The following is a 22,485-nucleotide window of genomic DNA, read 5'->3' as shown; positions in this document are numbered from 1 at the left end:
TGAAGCCTCCGCTGAGCAATGGAAGATCCCGCGGCTGTTTTTAAGACCTGCCAGGTGATGAAAGGCTCCGTGAACAGCCCGATTGAAGCTGCTGTTGCTGGAGTTCGGAGTCAATCACCAACCAGGTCAGCTCCTGATGTTACCGTCCACAGGGGCCCATGGCCGAAGCCTCGCGTGTGGTCCCCCCCACCCCCCCCCCCCCATGTTTTGATAGTGATTTCCGCCCCCTGGAGTCAACAAAAGAGGTATGGAACTCTTGAGATATGAAGTCAAAACTTCAGCGCATTATCAAAACAAAATGTCACAGCAGAAGATCTGAAACATGTACAAACAGATGATTGAAATAAAAACAGAAAATGATGATACCCTGTAAGCCTTTGCAGAGAGAAACTTAAGTTTAGATTTTTGATCAAACAACCTATTATCGGAACTGGAGAAGTGAGAAACTAACAGGGTCAGGAGGAGTCAAATCATAGTAGTGAAAAGGAAATACAGATGCTGGTTTACAGAAAAAAAAGTGCTGGGGTAACTCGGTGGGTTCTCTGGAGAACAGGGATAGGTGAAGCTTCGGGCCAGGACCCTTTTTCAGATTTATTACGGTGGGAATGTGAGAAAGCTGGAAAAGAGAAGGACAAAACCTGATGAGTGATAGGTGGATACAAGGGGGGGGGGGGGGGGGGGGGGGGATATAGGGCGGACAAAGGCAGTAGACAAAGACAAAAGGGGTGAAATAAGGATAGCCAAATTATGAAGCCAGTGTGAGGAATATAGGTGGAGCACAGGAAAGGGCAACCTCTCTCTTGTATCTACCTATCACTCACCAGGTTTTGTCCTGCCCTCTTCACCAGCTTCCTCCCCCCCCACCACCACAATCAGCCTGAAGAAGGGAAGCAACCTGAAAAGTTAACCATCCATGTTCTCCAGAGATGCTGCCCTACCTGCTGAGTTACTCCTGCAGTGCACTGCACTGTGAATAGTTGTTTATCAGATCTCAGCCTGTGACAAGTGGTGTGCGGCAGGGATCAGTGCTGAGCCACCTGCTGTTTGTCATATACAGGTGCACAACCTTTTATCCGGTGTTCCAGAAACCGAAAAGCTCCGAAAACCGGCCATTTTTTCCAGATGTCGTCTGCGCACCAAAGCTCGCGTTTGGCACCAAACTTGACCCAAAACGACCCACGGTCAACCCAGGTCTGTACTACTGTAGCGGCTGCCTCCTCCCTGGAGACCGGGAGACGCTTAAACATCTGTAAATCATTGCTTAAATGTTAGTCAGTTAGTTTGGAGGGCTTTTATGTGAAGGGGGGTGAAGGGGTAAACTTTAATTCTTAGTCCCCTACCCGGTCGGAGAGGCGGGGAGCGGTCAATGCCTTATCGGGTTGCCGTGCAGTAAGCTCTGCAGCGCTGTGGCCGTTGGGGCTGTGGGCGGCGCCAGTTGTAGCTCCGACCCCGGCAACTCTACCCCTGGCTGCGAGGCGCTCCAAATCCAGCGCGGCCCGCGGGCCGGACGCCCCAGCTCCGCAAATGTCGGGAGTCGGCAGCGTCGCAGCGCTGGGAAATCAGCGGGGAGCGGGCAATGCCTTACCGGGTCGCCATGCGGCAAGCTCCGGAGCGCTGTGGCCGCCGACACACAACATCGCGGAGTGTCGCTGGATTTGGAGCCGCGCAGCCAGGGGTTAGAGTTGCTGGGGTTGGAGCTCAACCGGCGCCGCCGCGCGCCGGACGGAACCCCCAGCTCCGCGGCTCCAAATCCAGCGACGCTCCGCGATGTTGTGTGTCGGCGGCCACAGCGCTCCGGAGCTTGCCGCACGGTGACCCGGTAAGGCATTGCCCGCTCCCCGCTGGTATCCCAGCGCTGCGATGCCGCCGACTCCCGACATTCTCGGAGCTGGGACGTCCGGCCGCGGGCGGCGCTGGATTTGGAGCGCCTCGCAGCCAGGGGTAGAGTTGCCGGGGTATAGCTCCAACCGGCGCCGCCAATTTGGACGGAGCCCCCAGCTCCGCGAGGTTGGGAGTCGCCGACCAGGTAGGGGACTAAGAATTAAAGTTTCCCCCTTCACCCCGACTCCACCACCACCACATAAAATCCCTCCAAACTAACTGACTAACATTTATGCAATGAGTCTCCCGGTCACCCGGGAGGAGGCAGCAGCTCCAGACTTTTCAAGCCGCCCGCGCTACCTACCTAATCTACGCTAAAAATCTTCCATTCTGAAATCCGAAAATGTCCGAAATCCGACAAGTGTCTGGTCCCAAGGCTTTCGGATAAAAGGTTGTGCACCTGTATATTAACAATTTGGACGAGAACATAGAAATAAGGAACTGCAAATGCTAGTTAATACACAAAAGGACATAAAGTACTGGAGTAACTCAGTAGGTTGGGCAGCATCTCTGGAGAACATGGATAGGTGGCATTTCATGTGGAGACCCTTCGTCAGGTACATGGGGAGGGAGAGAAAAGAAAGCCGGGAGAGGCAGGACAAAGCATAGCAGGTAATACACGGACACAGGGAAAGGGAGGCATGATAGGCAGATGATTGGAACAAAAGTCAAAGATAAAAGCAGAAGGTTTGAGATAGGATTGGAGTTGTAGAATCTGAAGCCAGAGGGAAGAAAGTAGCAGGAAGGGGGGAGGTTAGTAGAATATGGGAATCAAGCCACCCCCCCCCCCCCCCCCCCCCTTTAATTGCCACAGAAGGCTGTGGAGGACGTCAGTGGATATTTTGAAGGCAGAGATAGACACATTCTTGATTAGAACGGGTGTCAAGGGTTATGGGGAGAAGACAGGAAAATGGGATTAGGCCATGATTGAATGGCAGAGTGGACTCGATGGGCCGGATGGCCTAATTCTACCATAACGTGAACATATGTGGAATGATAACTAAGCTTGTGGATGATGCGAAAATTGTGGTAGAGTTGACAATCAGATCTTGATCAACTGGCAAAGCAGACAAACAAATGCAGTATCTGCAGAAACCTGGATAATTCAATAGCCCAAACGGCTTGTCAAAAAAGATATGATAAACATGTTGTCCTGTGGAGTTTCATCGTCTGTATAACTCATTATCACCTAGCCCACAGCCAACAATGGGCCATTGTGGGCTCCACCTTTCCTTGATCATTGTTACTTTTTGCATATCTGATCTATATCACGTTTCCATTTCCCATAACTCTGTCTGAAGAAGGTGTCTTGACCCAAAACATCACCTATTCCTTTTCCCCAGAGATGCTGCCTGACCCACTGAGTTACTCCAGCTTTTTGTGTTTATCTTCATGATGAACATTATCCTCACCTCTGCAATTCCAAGCCCAGTGAGAACGTTTTGTATTTTTGTCTGACAATATTGTTAACCACATAAAGACACATAGTGCTGGAGCAGCTCAGCGTGTTGGGCAGCATCTCTGGAGAAGATGAATAGGCAATGTTTTGTATCAGGACCCTTTGCCATCAGGTTGAAGATGGGTCCTGATCCGAAACATCACCTAACCATGTCATTCTGAGATGCTGCCTGACCTGCTGAGCTACTCCAAGCCTCTCCGTTTTCTTCTGTAAACCAGCATCTGCAGTTTCTTGTTTCTACCTTAATGTTAAGCACATTTGGGCATTTTCCATGAGTGGAAGTCATTCACCCACCCCTCCGCCCCACCAACCTGCTATCTACCCACCAGCCAATCTAACCCATCAGACACAAAATGCTTGAGTAACTCAGCAGGACAGGCAGCCTGAAGAAGGGTCTCGACCCAAAATGTCATGTTTATTTTCTCCAGAGGTGTTGTTGTCCCGCTGAGTTACTCCAGCACTTTGTGTCTATCTTCAGTGTAAACCAGCATCTGCAGTTCCTTCCTACACATCCCACCCAGCCCTACAACAAACTGTCCCCAAACCCTCGCCTAATCACTTCACCCCAACCATCCGTTCACCCCACTACCCCGCCGTCTCAAGTCCAAGCCCCCTATCTCCCACCGCCTTCATCTCCTCTCCCACTCACTCAACTCTCCAGTTGCCATCCCTTTCCCCAACACTCATTCCCTCATCACCGACTCCAACCCCGAGTCCGCCATCCCAGACTTCATTCCCCCGGCCCCACCCCACCCCGCATTTTATCCGACTGTTAACATGACTGGCGTGGTTTGATGGCGTTCGCACCTTCGTGCAAGACGACGGCTTTGCTGGAGGCGTCGACATGCCGCAGGCGCCCGGAGTAGGTGCCATCCACCAGGGCGAGGCGGAGCCGTCGGCCGAGCAGCGCTCGGAGCCACGAGGCGTCCATCGCAGGCAATTCTGCTTCTTTACCCCTCCTCCTCCTCCCAGCCCCGCCCCTACCCGCACTCAGCCCCGCCCCTACCCGCACTCAGCCCCGCCCCTACCCGCACTCAGCCCCGCCCCTCCCCCACAGCCACAGGCCACCGCCACAACTCCGCTGTGATTGACAGGTCCGCAGGCGCTATCCCGCTCCTTTGCCCCGCCCCTCCCCACGTGCCGGAACGCATGCGCCGCGCTGTCATTGTCAGGACCCGCCGGCGCTATTTTTTCGAATTGCCCCGACCGTTGCCATCGCGAGACGGCCGAGCCGCCTCCTCCCCCTGCCCCCCCCCTTCCCCCGCCCCCCCCCCCCTCCTCTCCCGGAGCCGCACGACGAACAAAGCGCGCCCGCCTGACTGGTCGGCCGGCCGATCGGCCCCTCCCTGACGTCACACACACTTCGGCAATTTCCGTCGATTTCGGCATGAGAGTCGACAACAGAGTCAATCGATGACCTCTCCTATCCCGACTTCGAATTCGCCCTTTTCCCGGTCGAATTTACCCGAAACGACCAACCGCAGTGGAAGAGGGTCCCGATATTCCCCACAGCCGTGCGGCAAGGTGAACTCGGAAGGAGCGTGGGGTCTGTGTTCACCGCAGCCTGGCGGTGTTGACGCGGATAGGTGTTCGGCTGCTCCGGCCTGAGGGGGCCGGGGGTAGAGCCGCAATGGCGGTCGGCGGCGGCGGCGGCGCTCGGAGGGACTCAGGCAGAGCGGCTGTGAAACCGGCCGCCCCGCTCCTTCTGTCAGACATCGCAACCTCTGCCTCGCCAAAGCGAGCGCCATCTTGGCTCGACGAGAGGAGCGGCGCGGCGAGGCAGACGCAGGGGCGAGGCGAGGTAAGCGGCTGTGTGTGTCTGTGTGTGTGTGTGCGTGTGTGTGTGTGCGGCGGGCGGGCGGGGGGAGGAGGCGGCCGGGCGGACGGCCCCGCCGGCCCGGCGTTAATGCCCATTATTTCGCGGGGGATGGCTCGATGCCTTGAGAGGATTTTTAAAAATCACCCCCCCTCCTCCCCGGGTGGAGGAAGGAGGAAAAGCCCGGCCACCTGGCCCTTCTCGCCGCTTCCCCCCCCCCCTTCGCACACCAACACGGTCCGCCCGCCCCCCAAGTCCGCTTCTCTCTGCGGGAGGATTGGGGCCGTTTAAAGGGCCAGGCACCCTCCCTACCCCAACCCACCCCCTCCCCTCCCTACGCCTAGCGCCTGCCTCTTCCTCATCGGGCCTAGCCGGCCTCTTAAACTTTATTTCCCCGCTGCCTTCGTCCTCGAAACGCATCGCCCAGGTGCGATCTCGGATTGCCGGCTCCCAAGCAACTTTTTCCCTCTTTGCCTTTCGGCCTGTTTACTTTACAACGAATTAAGGTGTGGGTGAGGGAGGAGATGGGGTGTTGATTCCGTTTTTTTCGGGGCTAGTGTTTTTTTTTCCAGTAAATAATTATTTTCTTGAAACATTTGAAATTATAATCTGTACCGGTCACTGAAACCAAGAGTTTTTGATCCACGTGACTATTACTTTTTTCATCCATTTGTATTAAGCGTTGCACTGGGTGGAAATTATTAAAAATAAAGTGTGCCATTACCAATCACAGTAATTAAAAATAATGCATATCATTGCAAATTTGATCACTACTAAGGATAATACTGTACATGTTTTTACATATCAATTAGTTATCTTCTGTATTTTAGAAGTACAACAGTTGCCCTGCTATTGAGTCATTACCCCACATGTTTAATTTAATATTTTATTGGGTTTAAATATTGTAGGGTTTGTTCCTAATAAAATGAAGCAACTTTTATTTAGAATGAGTTAGTGATGCAGTCGTCCTGTCAAAATATTCCTGTAACTGACAGGTGCCTATCTGCTCCTTAACACTCTAGGAATACACAACTTGTTTTCTTATTTTTATTTGAATCCACTGACTTGAATTGTTTTGCGCTGCAAAATTTGCTGAGTCATGATAGAAGGGTTTTCATGGATTGTTAGCTCTTTAAGTGTTGGCAGTCATGTCTGATCCCATTTTTTCCGAAGTCAATATAATTTCCATGCGGCTATCTTGTGTCCTAAAATTAGGAAATGTCAAGGGTATACCAGCTGTAACTAGACAATTGTAATGTTCTAGAAGCAATAAACCCAGGGCATATATTTTTATTAGTGGTTATTTATTTTGTCTCAGGTGGGTGCTACTATTTAGCGTTAATAAATGGCAGAAGCCCACTCTTATAAATATGAAGTTGTACACTTGAATTTGAACAGCATTTTTAAAACTGTTGTGCTGTATCAAAGGAGATAGATCATATTATAATGGAGTGTTTTGTAAGCCAAACTCCCAAGTCATTTAATAATGTTTAAGAAGGAACTGCAAATGCTGGAAAATCGAAGGTAGACAAAAGTGCTGGAGAAACTCAGCGGGTGAGGCAGCATCTATGGAGCGAAAGAAATATTGTTTTTAGTATATGTTTTGTACAGTCAGTTATTTGGTTTTGTCATGGAGTGTATAGCATGGAAACAGGCCTTTTGGGCCCAACTTGCCCACACTGGCCAACATGTCCCCAGCTATACATCTGACACATCTGACAATATTGTTTTGGTATAGCTCATTTTGGTTTAATTGAAAATCAAAATTTAGACAATTGAATTTTGTAATGTAAAGTTGTAATTTATTGAATAGTTAACAATGGTTGAATAGTTAAAACGAGAATAAACATGTTCAAATACATCCTTCAACTTTTCAATAACTTTCAATTTCCTGTAGCTTCATTTATACCATGCATTTCAATGGTTCACTTGTACTTTATTGTCATCTGTACCGAGATACAATGAAATTCATTTTTGTATACAGATCAGTACACTATACTTAATACCTCTTAGATAAGCATCTCAGATACAGTACAAGTGTATGGTAGTTGGACACTGTGAGCATACAGAGCTGCCAGTTTTTGCTGCCATTTTCAAGTCCAGTTGTTTTAAGTGCAGGGTTCTTGGCCTGACCATGAGGGTCCTGTTGTTCTGGCAGTGTTAGGGGGTCGGCCTGGCCATTGGTGGCCTCCACCGATGGGGGCCACATCCGTCCATGTGGTAGGCCTCTTGGAGTGGCGCCCGGTCCAGCCAAGCCAAAAGGTTGCTAAGGGCCATTCAGCAGCCCTCTCCAACGTCGAGGCATTGCACTGTTTCGCAGTTGGCCTGATTTCCAGCTCTCTGACTGACTTGCTAATCTGTGTGCGGGGCGACCTTCTGCCATGACGAGGTGATTGGCCTCGCTCCTCACCACCTCCGACACTCGCTCCCTCCTCTTCACCCTTCCCGTGGGTTCTTGGTCTACGGTGGGCGAGCCAGGTTATGGCTGTGGCTTACCGTGATTCCCTTTCCAATCCCTTTGCCTATCCACCCCCCCACCACGAATAACACTGGTTCTTCCATGAACAGACACCCAATCAATTTGAAACGCAATAATCCACCAGACACAAATTGTCCTCGCACTCAACCACTTCTCTTTCACTCCTCTTGGTTTCTCCAACTTAAAGGTGTCACCATGGCATTCACACAGGTCCCAGCTGTGGCTGACGTTTTTGGCAGTTACGTTGGACAGTCCTTATTGCAAATGTACACTGGCACATACCCTCAACCCTTTCTCCACCTCCACAAGTGGATGAGGTGCTCTTGGAGGAGCCTATTGGGACCAGTGACCACTGTTCGATTAGGTTTAAGATATTTAAGAAGGAACTGCAGATGCTGGAAAAGATTCTAGGTTTAAGATGGTTATGGATAGGGACAGAGAGGGCCTTTAAAATGTTAAAATGGGGGAAGGCCAACTTTGAGGGTATGAGAGAAGGACTTGCTGAAGTTGATTGGAGCAGGTTGCTTGAGGGGAAAGGAACATCAGCCAAGTGAGATGTTTTTTAAAAGTGTGCTGACAAAAGCTCAAGAAATGCACATACCTGTTAGAGTAAAGAGCAAGGCACACGCAAACGTAACAAAGCTTGGAAATTGAGGCATTGGTCAAGAATAAGGACAGCGAATGGGGCAGGTATAGGCAACTGGGATGAAGTGTATCCCTGGAAGAGTTTCAGGAACTAAGGAGCAAACTAAAAACGGAAATCAGAAGGGCAAAAAGGGGCCAGGAGATAGTTCTGACAGATAGCATTAGGGACAATCCCAAGGAATTTTATCAATGCATAAGGATAAAAAGAGTAATTGGAGAGAGAGTGGGACCCCTGAAGAATCAAAGCGATCAATTCTGTGTGGAGCCACAGGAGATGGGCAAAGTCCTTAATGAGCATTTCTCCTCTGTTTTACTGAGGAGAAAGACAGGTGGACGGAGGAACTTGGGGCAGTCAATAGAAGTGAAAACAGTCAGTATTACGGATGAGAGGTGCTGAAGGTACTGTCCTGTATTAAGGTAGACAAGTCTCCTAGGCCTGATCAGATATATCTAAGGACACTGGGAAACTAGAGAGGAACTTGCGGGTGCCTTGATTGAAATTTACAAGTTATCATTAAATGCAGGAGAGGTGCTGGAAGACTGCTATATTGTTGTGTCTCTATTCAAGAATGACTAGGGAAAAGGCTGGGAACTATAGGCCAGTGTTCTTATCATCTGTGCTTGAAAAGTTACTAGAGAGTATTCTGAGGTATAGGATTTAAATGGACAAGGGCTGATTAGGGATGGCCAACATGGTTTTGTACTTGGGAGGTTTGTTGTGTTTCGCGGATCTGATCGTGTTTTTTGAAGATGTGACCAGAAAGGTTGATGAGGGCAGAGCTTGTACATTTGGACTTCAGCAAAGCATTTGACAAGGTTCCAAGGTGCTGCTATGGAAGGTTAGATTGCTTGGGGTCGAAGGAGAGATAGCTGAATGGATAGAACATTGGCTTCATGGAAGGATGCAGTGGTTGATGGTGGAAAGTTGCTTTTCGGACTGGAGGCCTGTGATTAGTGTGTGCCTCAGGGTTCAGTGCTGGACCGTTACTGTTTGCCATCTACATCAATGATTTGGATGAGAACATACAGGGCAAGATTAGCAAGTTTGCAGCTTATATACAAGTGGGTGGTGTTGCAGATGGTGAAGATGGGTGTGAAAAAATACAGCAGGATCTTGATGAGGTGGATTGAGGATTGGTTGATAGAATTTAATACAGAGAAATTTGCGGTAAGGGAAGTCTTAACATGGGCAGGACCAACACAGTGGATGGCAGGGGTCTGGGCAGTGCTATTGAGCAGAGGGATCTAGGAGTGCAGGTACATAGTTCCTTGAAGGTGGAGTTGCAGGTAGGGTGGTCAAAAAGGCTTTTGGCACCTTGGCAGAGTATTGAGTATGGAATTTTGGAGGTGATTTTGTAGTTATATAAGACATGGTTGAGGCCACATTTCGAGTATTGTGTTCAGTTCTGGCACCATGTTATAGGAAAGATGTTGTTAAGCTGGAAAGAGTACAGAGAAGAATTACAAGGATGTTGCCATAACTTGAGGGTCTGAGGTTCAGGGAGGGGTTGAGTATGCTGGGACTCCTTGGAGTGCAGGAGGATGAACGGTGATCTTATAACGGTATATAACATCATGAGGAATATGTTGGGTAGATGCACAGAGTCTCTTGCCCACAGTAGGGGAATTGAGGACCAGAGGAAAAGTTGGAGGTGAGGGGGTAAAAGATTTAACAGGAATCTGAGAGATAACATTTTCACACATAGGGTGGTGGGTGTTTGGAGCGAGCTGCCAGAGGAAGTAGTTGAACGTTTAAGAAACAATTAAGACGGGAGCATGGATAGGACCGGTTTAGAGGGACATGGGCCAAACGCAGGCAGGTGGTATTGTATTCAAATTTATTGTCATTGTCTCAATTAGAGACAACAAAATGAATTCCCCTTTACAGTCAGTATCATAAAAATAAATAATAAAACATATTAAAAATAAAATAGAATTTAAAAAAAAAGCACAAACACAGAAAGCCCACGACACAACATAACACAATGGCACCAAGGTGAGGAAGGCACCATAGTCCAGCCAGTCTCTCCTCCGATCTTCCCAGATGTTCACCCGTGGTCGGGGCCTTCCGAGCACCCGCAGTCGCCACGCCGGGCGGCCCGATGGGCGGCCCGATGCTCAGGCCCTCTCGCCGGGCTGATGGTACTAGTGTAGCTGGAGCGTGTGGGCCGTATGGCCGGTTTCCACACTCTTTGACTCTATGACACTATATCGACAATGCAGCGATATGCCTCCTGCACCCGCGCAGAACTCGTTGGTTTCATTAACCACCACTAACTTCCGACCTGTCTTTATATTCAATGGTACTATATCTGACACCTCTCCCCTTTCTTAATCTCTCTGCCTCCATCACAGGGGACAGACTATCGACTGACGTCTGCGACAGACGTACCGACTACCACAGTTTTCTGGATTGCACTTCCTTCCACCCTGCCTCATGCAAAGATGCTGGGCACTACTCTCAATTTCTGTCTCTGCTGCATCTGGTCTCAGGATGAGGCTTTCCATTCTCGGCCATTTAAGAGGCTTTTGGTGGTGTTTAAGAAGCTTTTATGACAATAGACAATGGGTGCAGGAGTAGGCCATTCGGCACTTCGAGCCAGTGCCGCCATTCAATGTGATCATGGCTGATCATCCTCAATCAGTACCCTGTTCCTGCCTTCTCCCCATATCCCCTGACTGCTATTTTTAAGAGCCTGATCTAGCTCTCTCTTGAAAGCATCCAGGGAACCTGTCTCCACCGCCCTCTGAGGCAGAGAATTTCACAGACGCAGGCAAGTGGTACTAGTGTAGTTTTAGAGCCACAAGTGCGGGCAATAGATGGATATGGATAATTTTAACTCAGCGGGTCAGGCAGCATCTCTGGAGAAAATGAATAGCTCATGTTTTGGGTCGAGATCCTTCTTCAGACTGAGTGTCAGGGGAAACGAGAGATATAGAATATAAATGGAACAAATGAATGAAAGATATGCAAAAAGCAACGATGGTCGTGGGAAGGTGGAGACCACTATGGTGATATAACGAGTTATACAGACAGTGAAACTCAACAGGACGACAGGAAAAGGTGATTATGGAGGGAAGGGGATACGAACAATGAATCTACTAGCAAGACGACTAGTGTTGTGGAGGGACAGAGAAAGGGGATGCGAGGGTTACTTGAAGTTAGCAAAATCAGTATTCATATTGCTGGGTTCTAAGCTGACCAAAAGAAATTTGAGGTGCTGTTTCTTACACCTCCTCCAACCTCATTTACTGTTCCAGGTGTGGACTCTTAAATATCGGCAAGACCAAGTGTAGGCCGGGCAATCGTTTAGCTGAACACCTTCGCTCAATCCACCTCGGCTACGTGATCTCCTGGTTGCCAAACATTTTAATTCCCATTCCCATACTGACCTACCCTGTGTGCCTCAATTGTCAGTGAGGCCACATCCAAACTGGAGGAATAGCACATTATATTCTGTTTGGGTATCTTCCAATCCAACAGTATGAATAATGAGTTCTCAATTACAACCGCCCCCCCCCCCCCTTCCCTCCCCTGCCACCTACCTTTGTCTAATTTCACAATTTGCAACTCTTTGCTCCTTTTGTCTCACATCTTCTGTCTTTACAAGTCAGGCCTTTGTCAAATGATCTGCCTATCAAACCCCCCTCACCTGTAGCCACCTAAATATATCTCCTACCAGCCTTTGTCCTGCTTCTCTTCCAGTCCCCCAATTAGTCATATTCTTGTATGTAGTGCCTAGAATTAAATGCCTCATCCCAGATTTCATGCCAGCCACAGGCTTGCCATCATCACAAGCTGAAATTATTACAGCTTTTGTTTTGCTCATGAGTAAATACAAATGAAGAATCAGAACTCCCTGAAAGCGTATAAAAATCTTTAAAGTCAACCTGAAAAGGCAAGTACAGCAATCTAAGTGGGGAAATAATTTTTGAATAGGTGACAAAGGCGATTAATGAGGGGAGGGTAGTGGATGCTGTCTATATTGATTTTAATAAGGCATTTGATTAAGTCCCCCATGGTAGGTTCATCCAGAGGATTAAGATGCATGGGATTGACAGTGATTTAGCCGTACGTTTTCGGGAACCGGTTTATAGATGGCAGCCTTCTCTCCAGAGAAGCTGCCTGGCCTGCTGAGTTACTCCAGCATTTTGTGTCTACCTTCGATTCAAACCAGCATCTGCCGTTCTTTCCTACACATTGTGCATCTTCCCGATCTATTCCTCTTATGAGAGTCATAAATAGGAAAGACAGTCAGAACCTTTTTGCAGCATGAAAATATAAGACATTGGGGCAAAGAAGAAAGGATATGTGTGGGGCACGTTTTAGTGGGTGCCTGGAACACGCTGCCAGTTATGGTGGTGGAGGCAAGATACGATAGTGGCGTTTAAAAACTTTTACATAAACACATGGATATGCATGGAATGGAGGGGTATGCATCGTGTGTGGGCAGATGAGGTTAGGTTATCTTGGCTTTATATCCAGCACAGACATTGTGAGCTGAAGGGCCTGGTTCTCTGCAGTACTTTAAGATATTTCTGTGCTGATCATTGTGCTCAGATGTTCGCTATGCCTTGTATAGTTTGCTTTGTGCCAATTCTACCTTCACTGCCTATCTTGCTGTGCAGTTAGGAACACTGCAGTTGTAATTCACAATGTTGTGTGTTAAAGGCCCACCCCCCCCCCCCCCCCCCCCCTGCGTTCCACAAAAACCATCCGAGTGTTCCCCAACCAGAAGCCTTAGATGACCCAGGAGTTCAATTTTCTTCAGAGGACCAGATCACAGACATTCAAGTTTGGCGGCGCAGTACAGTGCTCTACAAGAAATCCAGATATGACCTTGATAAAGTCATTTAAAAGGCTCAAATGGGCTTTTGTATTAAACGGGAGGATGGGGTGGATCTTTGGCAGCTGTGGCAGGACATGCATGTCATCGCTTCCCACAAGGTGAAATTGGGGCAGCTCAATCGATAGTGAAGCATCACTCCTAGACATCTTCGACCTCTCATTATTGAGTAGTGTAGTTCCCACCTGCTTTAAATGGGCAAGAAGAGTAAGATGACTACCGACAAGTGGCATGAACGTCCGTTGTGATGAAATGCATGGAGATTTTGGTTACTCCCACCCCAACTGCTACAATTTGCCTACCGCCACAACAGGTCAATAGAGGATGCGATCTCACTGGCTTTCCACTCTGCACTGGACCACTTGGGCAATTAAAACACATAGGTCAGGTTATGTTTCATCAACCACAGCTCTCTTCAGCACCCAAGCTCAGAATTGAATCTCTGCTCATACCTTTTTAACTGGATCTTCGACTTACTCATCAGCAGACAATAATCCGTACGAATTGGCATCAACACTTCCTCCTTGTTAACATTCAGCACAGGAGCACCACAAGGCTGTTCCGACCTCTGCTCTGCTCGTTCTATCCTCACGAATATGTAGCTGGACACAGTTCCAACTTCATCTTCAAGTTTGCTGACGACACCACCGTTGTTCGATGAAATGACAGATTACAGTGAGTTAGAGTATCGATCGACTGACCAAATGGTGCCATTTTGTGAGATCTTGCCTAACAAATACTTTGAGGATGTAAATAGCAGGATAGACAAAGGGGATAGTCGGTGGATGTTATTTACCTGGATTTTCAGAAAGCCTTCGATATGGTGTCACATGTGAGGCTGCTAAAGAAGATGAGAAGCCATTGTATCAGAGGGATGCTAGCATGGATAACGGGTTGGATGACAGAAGGCACAGAGTGGCAATAAAGGGGGCTTTTCCTGGTTGGCCGTCACTGACTAGCGGTGTTCCGCAGTGGTCGGTGCTGGACTGTTGCTCTTCACGGGGAGGGGTGGGGGGCTGGTACTGGATTCCCATAAAGTTAATTTGCAATTTGAATCAGTAGTAAAGAAAGCAAATGCAATGTTGACATTCATATTTAGGGCTAGAATATAACAAATGGGGATGTAATTCGGATGCTTTAAATGGCTTTGGTCGAACCACATTTGGGGTATTGCTAGCATTTTTGGGCCCCATACTGAGGAAGGATGTGCTGGCATAGGAGAGGGTCCAGATGAGGTTGACGAGAATGATCCTAAGAATGATTGGGTTAACATATGATGAGCGTTTGACGCCACTGGGCCTGTACTTGTTGGAATTTGAAATGATGGAGGGGGGGGGCCCTCATTGAATGGTACCAACAGTGTAGATGGACATGGAAAGTGTAAAAGGCCTGGGTAGGGTGGATGTGAAGAGGATGTTTCCACTAGTAGGAGAATCTAGGACCAGAGGGCATAGGCTTAAAATATAAAATTAGAAAGGAGATGAGATGGAATTTCTGTAGTCGGAGGTTGGTGAATCTGTGGAATTCATTGCCACAAAAGGCTGTGGAAGCCGTCAATGGATATTTTTAAGGTGGAGATTGACAGATTCTTGATTAGTACAGGTGTTGGGTTATGGGGAGAAGGCAGGAGAATGGAATTGAGGGGGAAAGATAGATCAGCCATGATTGAATGGTGGAGTAGACTTGATGGGCCGAATGGCCTAATTCTGCTCCTGTAACTTGAGCTTATGAACAACAACCTTTCTCTCAATGTCAGTAAGACCAAGGAACTGATTGTGGAATTTGGAGGATGTATAATCCTGTCTCCTTTGGGACGGTGGTAGAGAGATTCAAAAGTTTCAAATTCCTGGGCATGTATATTTCTGAAGTTCTGGCCTGGACCTAGCACATTAATGCAATCATAAAGAAAGCCCATTAACACCTCGACTTCCTTAGAAGTTTGAGGAGATTTGGTATATAAATGAATACTCTCTTGAACTGCGACAGGTGCAAAGTAGTGAGTGAAGAAGGGTCTCAACCCCGAAACGCCATCTATTCTTTCTCTCCAAAGATGCTGCCGGTCCTGCTGAGTTACTCCAGCATTTTGTGTTTATCTCCGGTTTAAACTCGCATATGCAGTTCCTTCCTGCACAGTGGAGAAGATATTAAGAAGTTGCATCACGGCCTGGTTCGACAACTCGAACACTCAGAAACGAAGAAGATTGCAAGAAGTAGTGATCACTGCCAGACCATCATGGGTATTGAACTCCCAACATTCAAAGGATCTACAAGAGTCGCTGCCTCAAAAAGGCAGCCAGCGTCATCAGAGACCCACACTGCCCCCTGGCCATGCTCTTAATTCACTCGTGCCATTGGGCAAAAGGTATAGGGGGGGGCCTGAAAACTGTGACTTTGAGGTTCAGGAGCAGCTTCTTTCCAATAATCATCAGGATATTAAACACGACAACCTCCAAATAGGCTCTGAACTATATAGACCTGGGGGCACTATTTTTGTCTTTGGACTCTTTTTGTTTATTTGTCTTTAAAAAATATATATGGATATTTTTTTTTGTTTAATATGAGTCTTACAGAGTACTATATTTACATATGTTGTGCTGCTGCAATTAAGAATTTAATTGTTCAGTTTAGGGACGTTAGATAATAAAACACTTTTGCTCCTTGGCACCTCTCCTTGGGCCTCGGCGATGTGCGGGGAAGGGCTCGGCGGTTTGCCTCATGGGTATGACAGGCGAGTCAGGCCTGCTGCTGGAAGATACATATGGCACCATGGTTTGCTGCATGGCATCACAGCTCCACCTTACCTCTTGGAATGATGCAGACGTTTGTGTGGACTATTTCATAGAGCATAGGAGTTTTTCTCTGGGTCTCACCATTGCTTTTTCCTAAACCTATAAATAAATTGAATTGCCTAGTTTGTGGGAAGTAGTTGTATGGAAATTGGCTGCAGTATATTCTATATTATAGCATAGGACACTTCAAGTGTACTGTGTAGTCAGTATTTTTTTCACAATTTCACTGCTGTTTAATGAAAATATATAATTTTAAACTATTGTGGATGGTCAGCCATGATCACATTGAATGGTGGTGCTGGCTCAAAGGGTCGAATGGCCTACTCCTGCACCTATTGTCTATTGTTTATTGGCTTAATATAAAATGATTCTTAAGGTTACATCCCAGGGTCCTGTTTACAAGACATGTGGGACTACTGGTTTTAAGCTGTCTGCAAAGAAGAGCAGAAGGATTGCTTTGCATATGACCTCAGTATGGACTTGAACCCGAGAGGTTGAGACGGGTGGAAAGGCGATTTGGGTTGGGCAGAGCTGAGGAGTTCAAGTTAAGGTCCATAGTACAAAGTTATCAGACTAACATTGCTCAGGAGTGTAGTAGAAATTAATGTTGGAACTGTAAAACTTTGATAAATGTCTTGTGTGTCATTTATGTGAGCTGAAGATAGTGGACGTAGCTTCAATGTTATACTTAACTGAAGATTACATGAGGACATCTTGGTTGTATCGGCATAGACTTATGTTGAAACTGTAGTAATCAGCATAGTTTTTTCTCCCAGTTTTAATACGTTAATGAAATGTGAATGGTATTTTTTAGTGGATATGTTATGTAAATATAATACTGCTGGATGCACCAGCCCAGAATTTGTGGTAATCTTCAATTTTAATATCTGCAAAATGCTGTTTAATGTATATTGAACAGGATTTTCATTCTTTCAAGGGTAGTTCAACAACAGATGAACTAGTATTGCCACAACAATTAGTTTCCCTACCAAAGCTGTTCACTTTGAATCTGCTTCGATGGGTCTTAGTTTATCTGAAATGGGAGGATTTTGTAATTTTGTGGCAGGTATGCATGTTCCTTAATATTTAATCAAGCATCTGATCCTGTTTTAAAACTTTATTCCTGGTGGGAACCATTTTAAATATCTTGTTCTGTTTTTCTGAGCATCTCTAGACCGGGAATATAGTTCATGAGAGTTTATTTCAAAATATGCAAGAGTTCTTGGGTTAAAATCTCAAATGAATTTTGACGTAATTGAAATGCAGCAAATGCAGAGTAAAATACAAATTTAACATGCCTAAATCATTACAATGCGGGATTGAAGAAAATCAAAGGCTTTATGTCTTCCTGAAAAACCAAGTAGGACAGCTCAAGGATAAAGGAGGGAACTTGTGCATGGAGGATGTAGGTGAGGTGCTAAATTAGTTATTTGCATCTGTATTCACCAATGAGAAGGACATAGAGGATAGTGAAATCAGTGTGTGGAATACTAATATGCTCGGTCAGTTTGAGATCAAGGAGGTGATGTTGGGGCTCTTGTAGAGCAGTAAGGTAGATAAATCCCCAGGATTTGATGGGATCTATCCCAGATTATTGAGAGAGGCAAGAGAGGAGATTGCATGGGCCTCGATGAAGATATTTGTATCTTCTCTAGCCTTACCTGAAAACTGGAGAGAAACCATCATGTTAGTCTGTTTAAGAATGGAAGTGGGGATAATCCAGGAAATGATAGGCCTGTGAGCTTCATATTAGTGGTTGGAAAGCCATTGGAGAGGATTCTTTAGGATAGGATGTACACTCATTTGGAAAGAATAGGTTACAGGAGATTGGGTTAGTGAGTGCAGGTGATGCTAAAATTAGTGGATTAGCAGACAGTGAGGAAAGTTGTCTCAAGATCTCAGAGTATACATTGAGATACAGACCAGGTACAAAAATGGGCAGAGAAATGGCAAATGGCATTTAATCCGAGTAAGTGTGAGGTTTTGTTCTTTGAAAAGTTGAATGTAGGGGAAAGTATTCAGTTTATGCTCAGGCCCTTAATAGCATTGATGTTCAGAGGAATCTTGGGTTCCCTGAAAGTGGCAACGCAAGTAGATTATGGTCAAGAAGGTATATGGTACGCTTGTCTTCATTAGTCGGGGCATTGAGTATAAGAGCCAGGAACTCATGTTGCAGCTTTATAAGAATTTAGTTTTGCCGAATTTGGAATGTTATGTGCATGTCTCATCAGCTCATTACAGGAATCATGTGCAGGCTTTCGAGAGGCTTGCCAGAATACTGTGAGTTCGAGACATTAGATATAAGGAGTGGTTGGACAAAGTTGGATTGTTTTCTATGGAGCACAGGAGACTGAGGGGGCGACCTGATAGGAAGCATGTAAAATTGTGAGAGGCATAGATAGGGTAGATAATCTGAACTTTTTTCCAGGGTGCAATTGTTAAAGACTAGGGAGCATAGATTTATATTGAAAGGGGCAGATTTTAAAGGCGATAGGCAGGGCAGGTTTCTTTACACAGTGGTTGGTGTTTGGAACGAGCTGCCAGGGGTGGTGGTGGAGGCCGATCCCATAGTGACGTTTCAGAAGCTTCTAGAAAGGCACATGGATATGCAGACACTTAGAGATATGGACCATGTGCAAACAGATGAGATTAGTTTGACTTGGCATCCATGTCCTTGCCTTTCATCCCACCAGCCTCTGCATCCAAAGTATCGTTTTGTATACTTTCTCTGGCATTCAACCTCCCAAAGTGTGCAACACCTCGTGCTTGCTCGGAATAAACTCCATCTGCCATTGGCCTGCCCATTTTTCCAAAATATATTTCTTGGCATTTCTGCTAGTTTTCGCACTGACATGCCACCTGACACTGACGCGCCACTGACATTGTCTCCTTCCCATTTCTTGGTGACGCATTGATTTTATGGCTTCCTCTACATGGGTTAGGCCATTAGGTGACTACTTCTCTGAACTCTTGCACTCAGTCTGCCAAGGACAGTTGTGGCTCCCGGTTGTCAGTCGGTCACTTTAATTTTCTTCCCCATTCCCATGTTGGTCTGTCCGTCCTTTGCCTCTGGTGCCAGAATGCGGCACATGCGAAATGAAAGAATAGCACTTCATTCTGTTTGAATAGCCTACAACCCACTGGCACAAATGCTGCATTATGAACTTAACAACCCCTCCCCTGATCCCCACCCCTCCTTATCTATGCAGTTCCGCCCAGGCACACATTTCTCACCACCTTCCTACCCGCCAGAGACCAAGTTCCTTTCCCTGCTCCATCTGCAGATCACCCACTGCTCCCTTTTCAGGGTTTCACCATTTTTCTTCTTCCCACTCCCACCACCATGTTTCTATCTACCCACCATCTCTCTGCACACTGCAGTCCTTCGATTTTTCCAGCATCTGCAGTTCTTTCTTAAACAAGTAATCACTCCCTATCTTGCTTTCTTATTGGATTACTATCTCCACCATTCTCTTGCCCAACCATCCATCCCTGCACATCCATACCTGGATCCATCTATCTCTCTTGCCATATCCCTTTATCATGTCTCTCTCCACCAGCAATCTCCTCTTTATTTCATCAATCTGAAACAAGGTCTGTCCATTTTCCTCCACAGACACTGCCTGACCTGCTGATTTTCTCCAGCAATTTGTCTTTTGCTCAAGATTCCAGCTTCCACTGAGTTCAGCTTCGAGGACATAGTTTGTGAGGGTGCATCAGAATGAGTTGGTGTTGTTATTTGCAGGGTGTAAGAACATTCAAACCTGGTGCATAAATTAGGATAATTTCAGTGGGTGATAGTAAATAGGTCAAAGGGCAGGTCAACATTTCCATTTACTTTGTAATCCAGAGACGTTGAGGCTAATCGTGTTCAAACTGGCAGCTAATTATTGAGCAGGTATCAAATCTGAACAGTCATAAAGTCATTAATGATAAAGTCATGTGATAGGAGCTGAATTAGGCCATTCAATCGTGGCTGATCTATCTCTCCGAACCTCATTCTCCTGCTTTCTCCCCATAACCCCTGGCACCTGTACTAATCAAGAATCTATCTTTGCCTTAAAAATATCCATTGTCTTGACTTCCACAACCTTCTGTGGCAAAGAATTCCACAGATTCACCACCCTCTGACTAAAGAAACTCCTCATCTTCTTCCCAAAGATGCGTCCTTTAATTCTGAAGCTATGACCTCTAGTCCTAGACTCTGCCACTGGTGGAAACATCCTCTCCACATCCACCCTATCCAAGCCTTTCACTATTTGGTACATTTCAATGAGTTCCCCCCTCAAGCTTTTAAACGCCAGTGAGTACAATCCCAGGACCGTCAAACGCTCATTACATGTTAACCCACTAATTCCTGAGATCATTCTTGTAAACCTCCTCTGGCCCCTCTCCAGAGCCTGCACATCCTTCCTCAGATATGGGGCCTAAAATGATTCACAATACTCCCAAGTGTGGCCTGACCAGCGCTTTCTCGAGCCTCAGTATTTCATCCTTGTTTTTGTATTCTTAGTCTCTTGAAATAAATGCTAGCATTGCATTTGCCTTCCTTGCCACCGATTTGACTTGCAAATTAATTTTTTGGGAACCTTGCACCAGCATTCCCAAGTCCTTTTGCACCTCTGATTTCTGCGTTATCTCCCCATTGAGAAAACAGTCTACTCCTTTATTCATATTACCAAAATACAGGACTCTACACTTTGCTACACTATTATCCACCTGACACTTCTCTGCCCACTCTCCCAACCTTTCCAAGTCCTTCTGCAGAATTCCTGCTTTCTCTACAGTACCTGGCCCTCCACCTATTTTCATATAATCTGCAAACTTGTCCACAAAGCCTTCAATCACCTCATCCAAATCATTTGTATACAACGTGAATAGTACCGGCTCCAGAACTGACCCCTGTGGTACTCCGCTAGTCACTGGCAGCCGACCAGAAAAAGCCCCCTTTATTGCTACCCTTTGCCTTCTGCCATCCAGCCAACCTGCTATTAATGCTAGTATCTGCCCTTTGATACCATGATCTCTCATGTTCTTTTGCAGCCTTACCTTTGGCACCTTATCAAAGGCTTTTTGAAAATCTAAGTAAACAACATCCACTACTCTCATTTGTGTGTCCTGCTATTTGCTTCTTCAAAGAATTCCAGCAGACTTGTCAGCCAAGATCTCCCTTTCACAAAACCATGCCGATTTTTGGCCTATGGTATCATGATTTCTAAGTACTCCAGTCCTGAATAGGAGTTTGTTTACTGAGGCTGCAAGATTCTACTTGAAACGACTTATTTTTGAAAGCAACAAATGTTTATATGTTTTTTTGCTAGTTTACTATTGTATTTTATTTATTTTATCGAGTTTATGTTGTATACTAAAATGTTCAATATCCATCGGCTTTACGCGTCTTCTTTCGAACTGTGGAGATTTCACTTTTCTGGTGAATTCTTTATTTGTCTAACGGACTGCAAATGGTGCTGACATAGCTCTGACTCCAACTGCTAGGGAGCCTTCCAGGTGGCAGGTACATTCATGGTGTTTGGGGATAGGTGGTGATGGGGAAGAAAGAATGAAAAGAGAGGAAGTGAGAAGTGGTCTGAGAGAGAGAGAGAGCTGCAAGGAACGAGATTGGTAACAATTGTTCTCTCACTCTTACAAATGTAGACCAGATGTCAATCTGCCAATGGTCTTTGATTCTTACCTCTTGCTACTTTGCCGCACTATATGATGAACTGCAATGTTATTTATCAATGTGTGGGTAAAGGAAGTCGGAATGCACAAGTACTCAAGGTGGGAGAAGAGGTTCGATAAGATTGGTGAACTCGTATAGGAACCGGCCCTTGAGCTCGCACAATATCCTTGCCGAATGTGATGCCAAATTAAACTCATCTCCTCTGCCGACATGTGGTCCACATCCCTCAATAGGCCTGCACACACGTGACTACTTAAGAACCTCTTAAATGCCACTATTGTAGCTATCTTACCACCATCCTTGGCAATGTCTTGTCCATTCGTGAGTAAAAGCCGTGTTCATTTTCTTCAAACCTTGCCCCTCTCACCTAAATGTATGCCCTCTGGTCTTTGACATTTCCACTCTGGCCAAAAGGTTCTGACTATGTACCTTTTAATGCCTCTCGTAATTTTATATACTTCTATGAGCTCTCCCCTCAGCTACCAACGCTCCAGAGAAAAGAATCCAGGATTGTCCAACTTCTCCTTATAGCTCATACCCTCTAATCCAAACATCACTCCAGTAAACATCTTTGGTACCCTCTCCAAAGCCTCCACATCTTTCTCGTAATGAGCAAACTCTCCCCATCCTTCATGTAATGAGGCGACCAGTAAAGCACGTAATATTCCAAATGTAGCCGAACCACAAGTCTTTTAGAGCCGCATCACGACTTTTTGGCTCTAATACTTAATGCCGCGACCCATGAAGGCAAACACCCCATATGCCTTATTTGCTACTATCTATGAATGAGTGGCAAAGAATTTCACAGATTCACCACCCGCTGACTTAAGAAAGTCCTCCTCATCTCCTTCCTGAAAGATCGTCCTTTAATTCTGAGGCTATGACC

The 22,485-nt window shown here is 46.4% G+C and overlaps 2 protein-coding genes across 5 annotated transcripts in view; one reads left to right on the top strand and one right to left on the bottom strand.

Annotated features, from left to right (window-relative positions):
• The window catches only part of exd1 (exonuclease 3'-5' domain containing 1), a 68,570-nt gene extending 64,257 nt beyond the window's left edge, over positions 1 to 4,313 (bottom strand). The window contains exon 1 of the mRNA XM_055641072.1: positions 4,148 to 4,313. Within this exon, the coding sequence (XP_055497047.1) occupies positions 4,148 to 4,213 (66 nt within the window). The 5' untranslated portion in view covers positions 4,214 to 4,313. The remainder of the gene's footprint in view (positions 1 to 4,147) is intronic.
• Positions 4,314 to 4,962: 649 nt separating this feature from the next.
• Positions 4,963 to 22,485, top strand: part of ino80 (INO80 complex ATPase subunit) — a 170,710-nt gene continuing 153,187 nt past the window's right edge. For all 4 annotated transcript variants that reach the window (XM_055641071.1, XM_055641070.1, XM_055641069.1 and 1 more), the window contains exon 1: positions 4,963 to 5,141. The gene's annotated coding sequence lies outside the window, so the exon portion shown is untranslated. The remainder of the gene's footprint in view (positions 5,142 to 22,485) is intronic.

The sequence above is a fragment of the Leucoraja erinacea genome, chromosome 9 (assembly GCF_028641065.1).
Source record: "Leucoraja erinacea ecotype New England chromosome 9, Leri_hhj_1, whole genome shotgun sequence".
Classification (NCBI taxonomy): domain Eukaryota; kingdom Metazoa; phylum Chordata; class Chondrichthyes; order Rajiformes; family Rajidae; genus Leucoraja; species Leucoraja erinaceus.
Note: the sequence above shows the minus strand (reverse complement) of the source record. Positions and strands in the feature narration are given on the sequence as shown.